At 32.1% G+C, this 9,920-nt stretch overlaps 1 protein-coding gene across 1 annotated transcript in view; it reads left to right on the top strand.

Annotated features, from left to right (window-relative positions):
- Nucleotides 1–7,828, top strand: part of LOC133205242 (peptidyl-prolyl cis-trans isomerase B-like) — an 8,640-nt gene extending 812 nt beyond the window's left edge. Inside the window, exons 2-4 of the mRNA XM_061341008.1 lie at nt 4,279–4,543; nt 4,805–4,927; nt 5,665–7,828. Coding sequence (XP_061196992.1) covers nt 4,279–4,543; nt 4,805–4,927; nt 5,665–5,903 — 627 coding nt within the window. The 3' untranslated portion in view covers nt 5,904–7,828. The remainder of the gene's footprint in view (nt 1–4,278; nt 4,544–4,804; nt 4,928–5,664) is intronic.
- Nucleotides 7,829–9,920: the final 2,092 nt, after the last annotated feature.

The following is a 9,920-nucleotide window of genomic DNA, read 5'->3' as shown; positions in this document are numbered from 1 at the left end:
ATGTGCACCATTAAAGTGTTATTCTGCATTATTTGGAAGTGTTGTTTAAAATTGTATAATTCTATACATTTTGATTTATACTACTATTGAATTTTATAGCTTTTAGCAAAAATGTTGAAAACTGTTAGAGTACAGTAATTTTAATGGGTAAAAGTTTTCTGCTTGCTTTGTGTCTTTTGATGAAAAAAAAAAATGTACCACTTTTTTGCAAACATCCAATAATATAGGGAAAAGGATTTTTACCATGAAAATAATTTAATTGTCTAAACATTAACTTAACCACAAAAATCATGAGTTGAATGAAAAGCTAAATATTAAATTCACGTTGCTTCAATATTGTTTTTATTGCGACACGTACAGCACATACGAATCAATTTTTAATGGGTGTGGATGAATTCTAAAACAAGAATATGATGGAAGATTATGATTTTAATTTGATGAATAAACAGGTGTGACATATCATGATTATGTTTATCAGGTTATTATTTAAGACATCATTATATGAAATAACTTAAGACATTTACTTTTAAATGATTACTTGCCAAATGTCAGTTGCATTACCATAACAAAGTTTGTAAAATAGTCCTAATGAAATGAAATCTTAACCATTAAAATGTATAAACAAGATGTCATATTGTAACATATAGTTTTATGTTATGATATAAATATGCATTTCAATGTAATTTTATTAGTTTGGCCACAAGGGAATGGCTATATTCTTCCGTATGAAAAACTTAGAGGTTTAGTAATACATGATTAAAAATACAATGCTTGATTATACAACCACACTTTTCATGAGAATTACAAAAACCACCACTGTCATGCAAACTGTCAAGAGTATTAGGTAAATCTTGTCACATACCTGTGTTTATACATGTATTATTTATATAATCTACATGTGTTTCTTATTTTCCAGCACTGCATTTGTTCATTTGTTTAATTATCTTCTGTATCCATTATATAATAATTATTTTATTCTCCCATTAAAATGTAGACATTTAAGATGAAGTTGGATATGCTTCAGAACCGTGGTTATTTGAGCAGCATGAAGGACTTGGGTCCGTAGGAAGCAATTTGGGGGGGCAACCAAACATTTTCAGATGGAAGTGGGGGGGGGGGGGGGGGGGGGAGTACCCAAGCAAAATTCCTTGACAATTAAGCTTAAGAAAAAAAGAAAGATCATCAGACTTTATTAATTGGCTACAAGCATATACTAGCTACTTAACTTTATATAATATAATTGCCAAAATGTCAGTTGCATTTCAATAATAAATTGGACTATGAAATATTCCTAATGATATGAAACCCAACCATTAAAAAAGTATAAATAAGATGTCATATTGTAATGTATACTTTTGTTTACTGATATGAATATGCATTTCAAAGTAATTTTATTAGTTTGGCTACAAGGGAATAGCTAAATTCTTCCTTATGAAGGACTAGAGGTTTACATGATTAAAAATACAATGCTTGATTATACAACCACACTTACAAAAAACCACCACTGTCATGCAAGTTGTCAAGAGTATTAGGTAGATCTTGTCACATACTAGTGTTTATATTACTTATATGAAATCTACATGTATTTCTTATTTTCTAGCACCTGACATTTGTACTGTGTGATTATATTCTGTATTCATTATGAAAAGTTTTATTCTTCCATTAAAATATAGACATTTAAGGTGAAGTCGAATATGCTTCAGAACAGTGGTTATTTGAGTAGCACAAAGGACTCAGGCCCATAGGAAGCAATTTCAGTTGGGAAGGGGGGGGGGGGGGGGGGGCAACCAACATTTTTAGTTGGGGGGCACTACTGAAGCAAAAATCCCTTGATAACCCCCCCCCCCCCCCAAAAAAAAGTCATCAGGCATTTTTATTGAGGGGACACAAGCATAAACTACATGTAGCTAAGGTCTTCAAGCATTCTTATTGAGGGAGCACAAGCACATACAGTGGCGGATGCACCCGGTGCAACCCCCCCCCCCCCCCCCCAAATTGTCAAATCAAAGTTAGCGTAAATCATAGTTTCATCGAGAAAATGTAAAAATGCCTACTCAGTAGACCTCATTTTTACCCTACCAAACCTCTAGAATCCAGGAGCTTTTGGGGGCTTCATCCCCTGGGCCCCAACTAGGGCTTTGCCCTGAACCCAATGGTGGCCTCAAGGCAGCCCCCAGACCCCTGCCTACTTTTTGCACCCCCCCATCTCAATTCCTGGATCCGCACCTGACATAAAACTACATGTAGGCATGTTCTCTATAATATGCTATCTATCCACAAAATCATTAACCCCCCTCCCCCTTCTTTTTGTTTTACTTTCAGAAATTTACAGAACATTTTTATATTAGTTTGTCCATGAAAGATTTTTAAATCACAAGAACTTTGACAAATTAATATCTTGATGATTAAGAATGCAAACTATTTACACTATGGTAATTCAACAGTTATATGGTTGATATAAGGAGAATAGGATTATTGGTCAGGACACTTTTTGTTTGATAATACAATACAAGCACTTAATACTATCATTATTCAGAGTGTATGAATAAAACAAGAAGAGAGAGAAACACCGTAAAAAATATTTTTCCCTTAAATTAGGGTGCATGTAGGGTGCATAAATGCACAAGTATGTTAATTAATAAGCATGGTTACAGGTGTATGGGAGTTGCTACAAATTGACACAAAGATTTGCATCTTTAATAAAGGGTTGAGATTCAAATTTCACTGGGGACCTTTTTTTTCAAAGAAGAATAAAGAAAAGGGAAAATAAGTGAGAATATCTTAAAATATCTTAAAATTCTCAATATTAAAACCAAAAGTTCAGTAGCCAATATTGACCAAAATACAGAAATGATGTTGAACATTGTTTGTTTAAATTGATCAAAATCCTAATCCACATGATTTTTTAGATTCTCATCCCTGCTCACCCCCTTCAAAGTGCCCCACCCCATTTTATTTTAGTTCACCTGACCTAAGGCTCAAGTGAGCTTTATTGGTCGAAATTTGTTGCCACTTTTGTCGTCATAAACTTTTTTTTACATTTTCAACTTTTTCAAGTACCACTGGGCCAATTTCAATCAAACTTTCCACAAAGCATCCTTAGGTGAAGGGGATTCAAGTTTATTCAGATGTAGAGCCATGCTCTCTTTCAAAGGGAGATAATTCAGAAATAGTGAAAATTTGGTGGCATCTTTAAAAATCTTCTTCTCAAGAACCACTAGGCCAAAAAATTTCAAACTTAAAGGAAACCTTCTTTACATAGTGTAGATTCAAGTTTTTTCAAATGATTACCACTGGGGGTAAGGTGGGGCCACAATGGGGGATCAAAATTTTACATTAAAATAAATAGAAAAAAATCTTTAGAAATCTTCTTCTCAAGAACAAAAAAGCCATGATTAGTACATGTAATATTGATATGGATCGAAGCATTCTCAGATAGTTTAGATTCAAGTTTGTTCAAATGATGACCCCAGGGGTAGGCTGGGGCCACAATGGGGATTAAAGTTTTACAAAAAGTATAAATAGGAAAAAAAACTTTAAAAATCTTCTGTTCAAGAACAGCAAAGCCATGATTAGTCATATTGATATGAAAGCATTCTCAGGTAGTGTAGATTCAAGTTTGTTCAAATCATAACCCCTGGGCATAAGGTGGGGCCACCATATAGGAAAAAGTTTTACATAGGAATATATTAGTTTAAAAAAAAAAAAAAAACTTTTAAAATCTTCTTCTCAAGAACAGAAAAACCATGTTTAGTCATATTGATATGGAAGCATCCTCATGTAGTATAAATTCAAGTTTGTTTAAATCTTGACCCCTGAAGGATAGGAGGTCCCACAATGGGGTATCAAATTTTTACAGAGAATTATATAAGAAAAAATCTTTAAATTAAAAAAAAAAAATCTTTAATAAAGATCTTCTGTTCAAGAGCAGCAAAACCATTAGTTCTATTGATATGAAAGCATCCTCAGGTAGTGTAAAATTCAAGTTTGCCAACTCCCCCCCCCCCCCCCCACCTCTTATGTAAACCTCATAATACTGAACTGATTTGTACTTTTTTCATAAGCAATGTGCTCAGATGAGCGATGTGGCACATGGGCCTCTTTTTTTCAAATTTCAATAGAATGATATTTTAAAAAGCAATTTTTTTGAATATGGCCACATTTGGCATTCAAAGTTTGACAAAAGCAGATAATTTTATGTAAAATGTCAGGAGACTTAAGACATACTTATTAAATTTACCCTAAAATAGTCTCTCAACTGTTATACAATTATTTCAGGGGAAGATTCGATGCTTCGATACAATAACTCAGATGGTATACTTTGACATTTCCATCAGTCCAATGAACAATCAGCAATGGAACCCTCAGCAACCTCAGGTTAGAACTCCACCTGTTCAGAATACAAGCCGTATTGTTATTGGTCTATTTGGAGACACGGTTCCAATAACTACCAGAAATTTTGCTGCATTAGCAACTGGAGAATATGGATTTGGTTATGAAGGCAGCAAATTCCACAGGATTGTCAAAGACTTTATCATTCAAGGTATAAACACTATAAATACCTGCATGTACAAGTATACTTTTTTCAAAATGTTAACAAATAAAAAAAAAAACTACAGGAAAATTTTTACAAGGAAGTTTAAGTAGTCCCACACAAGAATTAAGTTCCAGATAGTAGTTGAAATTAATACCAGTTATCTCAATTGTTTCTTATCAAGAATGATTTGAAATATAATCCCATAGTAGAATAAAGATTTATTTATTACAATGAAATATAAATAACATTATTTGATGAAAATTGTAGGAGGAGACTTTGAAAATGGTGACGGAACAGGAGGAAAAAGTATTTATGTTGGAGACAGCTTTTTGGATGAGAACTTCGATATAAAACACTATGGTCCTGGCTTTGTTAGCATGGCTAATGCAGGTAAAACATGCATTCTTATGTTATACATGATTTCTCCTACTTGTCAAATGGATCATCATGACTAATACTGTCAACCACTTGACAGCACAGGAAATACGTTAATTGTAATTCAATATTGTACATTGTGAAGAAAATTTGTCATTTAGCGAAATCTCATTAGTCTTGTTGGTATATAAGCAATGTGCCTTATGGCACAAGGAAAAATAAAGAACTAAATTGAATGTTAGCTTAATTCTGTGAATCTTTTGTTTTAGATTTATAATGCACACTCTCTAGAGCCTCTTTGAATAATGCTCTAAACATTAATTAAATCAATATCTGACAGAAGTCTTTTCATTTTTTGAGGTTTTCTTAATTAAGGTTCATTGATACTTTGATAAGAGAGATAACTCTTAATGGGATAAATGTTTATTACCGGTATTCATTTATAAAACTGTCAAGTTAAGCCTTTTTTGACCAATTTTGCCCTGCAAGCTATGCTATAATTGTTTGCATTTTAGTTATTAAATACATTTCTTTTGGAAAATCATAAGCATTAAAGCACCACTTTAATTGGTTGAACAGAGGGATTATAAATCTACATTAAAGTAAATGAAATTGGCTTGACAAAGGAAACTATTCTTATTAATGTTACAAAAGATATTTCTTTTTTGAATTTTATTTGTTTTACATTAAAGAGTAATTGTGTAAAATCACATTGTATAATGATACTTATATATTTCTTCCATATTTTTCAGGTCCAAACACCAATAAATCCCAATTCTTCATCCAGATGGCCAACCATGCAAATGCTACACATTTAGATGGTCTACATGTAGTGTTTGGAAAAGTGTTGGATGGAATGGATACTGTGCGAAAAATCAATGAGCTACCTGTGGACCAGAATTCCAGACCTTACCAAGATGTTACCATTGTCAAAAGTGGAATCTTGCATCAAGAATATGAGGTCTTTACAGAAATGATACCCAGTAGATAAACTATTTTTACTGGGAGTCCATCAGGACATCTCAAAATATCTGTTGGTGAACTTGTTATATACATGTACACTGTAGATAAATGTTTGCTCATTTTGATCTGGTGAGAGACACAGTAGCTTGATCTTAAACTTGGGACATTTGAATTGACCGAGATAATCATATTCACAAGTACTCTGTTTTCCAGGTATGTGTGTCTCCAAATGTTTTTCCCATTTATTACTAAAAAGGAAATATAAATATCTATCATTTATACTATAAGAAGAGTGACGTTTTGTTTAATCATTTAGAAATAATGGGATTTACTGTCCCCTGGGGATAGAATATTCCCAAATTGAAGACAAATCATGTACACTCAAATTTTTGTCACTTTTGTGACTTATTTAATGTATGAAGTTTTGTGTGGTTTATTTTGTACAGAATTAATTTAATTGGTATGCTTACTTAAATATTGTTGACTTAATTAAGAATAGTGACTTTGTGAAAAGCAATGCTGGAACATTTGCAAATATATACTGTGACCTTAATATTTAAACTGTAGATTTACAAATTATCATGTGGGATATTTTTTTCTAGAATGTACTATTAATATAAAATAAAGTTTACATATTAAAAGATGATTATGAGAGATAAGCAAGATTCTCAATTATTTTGTGGATAATTTAATTGTCTTTTTATTACAAAAGTGGTTTTCCTATGGTGTAAATGAGAGAGGTTCTGATATTCAAATTTTTATACAAACCTTTATGTAAATAAGAAAAACATAAAAACATATACTAGACAAATACATTCTGTCAAAGTCATATCTTCTCTGAAATTAATTTACTGTCTATGTGTGTCATCTTCATGCAAATAATGTCACAAAATCTTGCATGACATAACCAAAGCAGTTTTGGCAGGATATTTTACACATGTGAAGATAATTTGTTTCCTTCATCGTTACATACTAAGAAAAAAAATTAAGGTTGAAATGAGTAGCACAATTCTTTTTTTTACTGAAACTTATGAGATTCTGAAATGGCTAGCTAGAGATAACTTAATATTTTAGTTGACTGCAGAGTATTTTATGTAAGGTGTGTTGAACATTATAAAATGTGTTATTCTTTAAGGATTTTTTTTTTTGTCTAAAGGCTTTAATCAACTAGACTTTTATACCAAATTGATCTTGGTTTGAGGTTTATATTATGTGAAGTTGAATGTTTTGTTTTTTAAATAATAATGTAATGATAATTTTTGATTTCTTAATATAACTAACTAAATATAAAACATGATTTTGCTATTTTTTTCAGATTTTACACTCTAAAATTTATTTCACCCAAGAAGAAGATATCTTGCATAATTATAGTATAGTTGTATTAACACAAGAGCATACCATATCAAGAAATTACAGAATAATGTTATTACATGGACTTGCTTTTGATTTGTAAATATATGCAACTTTTTTATACAGAGTGCTGTAATTAAAAATACAGCTTTCAACTGCAAAAATGTGCCAAACACAAGGGTTTGCATTTTGAACCTTAAGGAACATTACCTGAGCTTTATTTGTATGGTCTGTAAATACCAGTTCAGCATCAAGACTGATTATGGAGACTTAAGATTTATGAGAGAAAGTTGGATTAATTGACACTGAAAGCATTTTTCAATTCATTGCATTTAATTACCATTCTTTAAAAAGAGATTTAAGAAGAAAAAATAATTGAATTCATTTATCATTTTTAAGACCTGAAAGGGAACTTGAGATGAATTGCACTCAGTTGACTTACAGTACAAATATAGATTATAAGTGAAATCAAATTAGACCATTATTTTATTTACTTTTTCTTCTAATTAAATTCGTGTTTATTTGTAGTTGATTTTTGATCATGTAAGATTACTTCATTTTTAGTATGAATTTCATCCCTATTAAAAATAATCTTTATATTGAAATAAATTGTCATTTGTTTCTCATACACAGAAGAATGAGGTGGAATTAATGAATAAGCAATTACATGAAGAGTTCCACAATACTCAAGAATTCAGTCACTTTTCACCAAAAATTTATTTTGATTTTTACCCCCACCCCCTCCTTGCACAAACACGCACTCCACTAACTGGTTTGATACTTTATCCCAAATATAGAAACTTAATATAGTTCTACACAGAATTTAAAAATAATCCACGATATGGTTTTAAACTCGAAGATTTCTGCAGAATTTAAATTAATCCCATCAAGAAATGCAGCAAGTCTTGTTTGCAAACTTATAACGGGTGGAGTAAAAGGCAGATTGACAATATAAAAAAAAACACGACTAGGTGTACAGGTATTTATTAAGTATCGAGTTTGACATTAAATATCATTTTCAAAAAGAAATAATTGAAAGTTCTCGATAATTTATTCAATCTACCAAACTGTATTATCTAAATTAATTCTCCAAACAGATAAGTCACAAAATGATTAACATATAACCACAAAGGTATAAAATATCAAGCAAATGTCTTCTGATGATTGATAGTTAAGGAAACGTTCATTATTTTTATATACATTGTCCGATGCAGGTATTTCAGCATACCTTTTCAAGTTCGACCTAGTCATTTAAATAGTTTACGCTCATAATATTTCATTACATTTGCTTCAAATTTTGTCACTTTTGATATCTCGATACGTAAGAATATCAGTTTAGTGTCATTCTCTCTGTGTACGTCCCTTAATAACATGATTCGATACACTAACTTTAAAAATAATCTACACTGTAAATTTTGTTTGAGTTTTCAGGTTACTTTGTCATGTTTGTTCCAACTCAAACGAAAATTTGCAGTATAGATTTAAATTTACATTTAATTCGTTAAGGTGATTCCTCCCCCTTTTTTTTTACCATAGGAGGCCATCTTGGATTGGATACCTAGCATAAAATGTTTCCGATAGCTAACCCAGCGTTGCAGCTAGGCTAGCATATTATTTATACAAGATCGTAGCTGTATGTAGATGCTATAAGTAGCCCCTACGGTCTTGAACCCACCCCTGGTAAGGTGCGAATCGAGTAAATATTGGTTTGAGGCACTCGCTACTATTGGTTCACATGCATCAATGAGGTAGCATACATGTGTATAGGTCAATGAAATTACCCGGTATGGCAGTATACTTGATTAATGATTGTGATGTTTTTATACAGCAGAGTTGTGTGTTAGAATAAGTGTTACTAATGCAGTTACTTATATGTTCTACATATCTCAGATATGGAGAGCATACCAGTAGCTGCATTGGTAACCTGTTTAATGATGCTTAAAGAAAAAAAAAGAGATTGAAGAAGAGATTGAAACAAACGAAAACATCAGATCAAATAAATACCAGAAAATAGAACAAGAGGCCCAGGGGCCACATCGCTCACCTGAGCACTATGGCTAGAATAAAGCAGAAATCATTTCAGTCTTGAAATGTTGAAAAGTTTAAATATAAAAGTGGGGGAGTGGGGGTGGGGGTTCATGAATTGAACAAATTTGAATCTACATTATCTGAGGATGCTTCCATTTAAATATGACCAGTCATGGCTTTGCTGTTCTTGAGAAGAAGATTTTTAAAGATTTTTCCTATATATTCCTATGTAAAAATTTGATTGCCCATTGTGGCCCCACCCTACCCCTGGGGGTCATGATTTGAACAAACTTGAATCTACACTACCAGAGGATGCTACCATATAAATATGACCAATCATGGCTTTGCTGTTCTTGAGAAGAAGATTTTTAAAGATTTTTTTTCCTATATATTCCTATGTAAAACTTTGATCGCCCATTGTGGCCCCACCCGACCCCCGGGGGTCATGATTTGAACAAACTTGAATCTACACTATCTGAGAATGCTTCCATGTAAATATGACCAATCATGGCTTTGCTGTTCTTGAGAAGAAGATTTTTAAAGATTTTTCCTATATATTCATATGTAAAACTTTGATCGCCCATTGTGGCCCCACCCGACCCATGGGGGTCACGATTTGAACAAACTTGAATCTACACTACCTGAGGATGCTTCCACATAAGTTTCA

The sequence above is a fragment of the Saccostrea echinata genome, unplaced genomic scaffold (genome assembly GCF_033153115.1).
Source record: "Saccostrea echinata isolate AGI-Se365-2 ecotype Australia unplaced genomic scaffold, CSIRO_AGI_Sech_v1 ptg000054l, whole genome shotgun sequence".
NCBI classification, from domain to species: Eukaryota; Metazoa; Mollusca; class Bivalvia; order Ostreida; family Ostreidae; genus Saccostrea; species Saccostrea echinata.
Note: the sequence above shows the minus strand (reverse complement) of the source record. Positions and strands in the feature narration are given on the sequence as shown.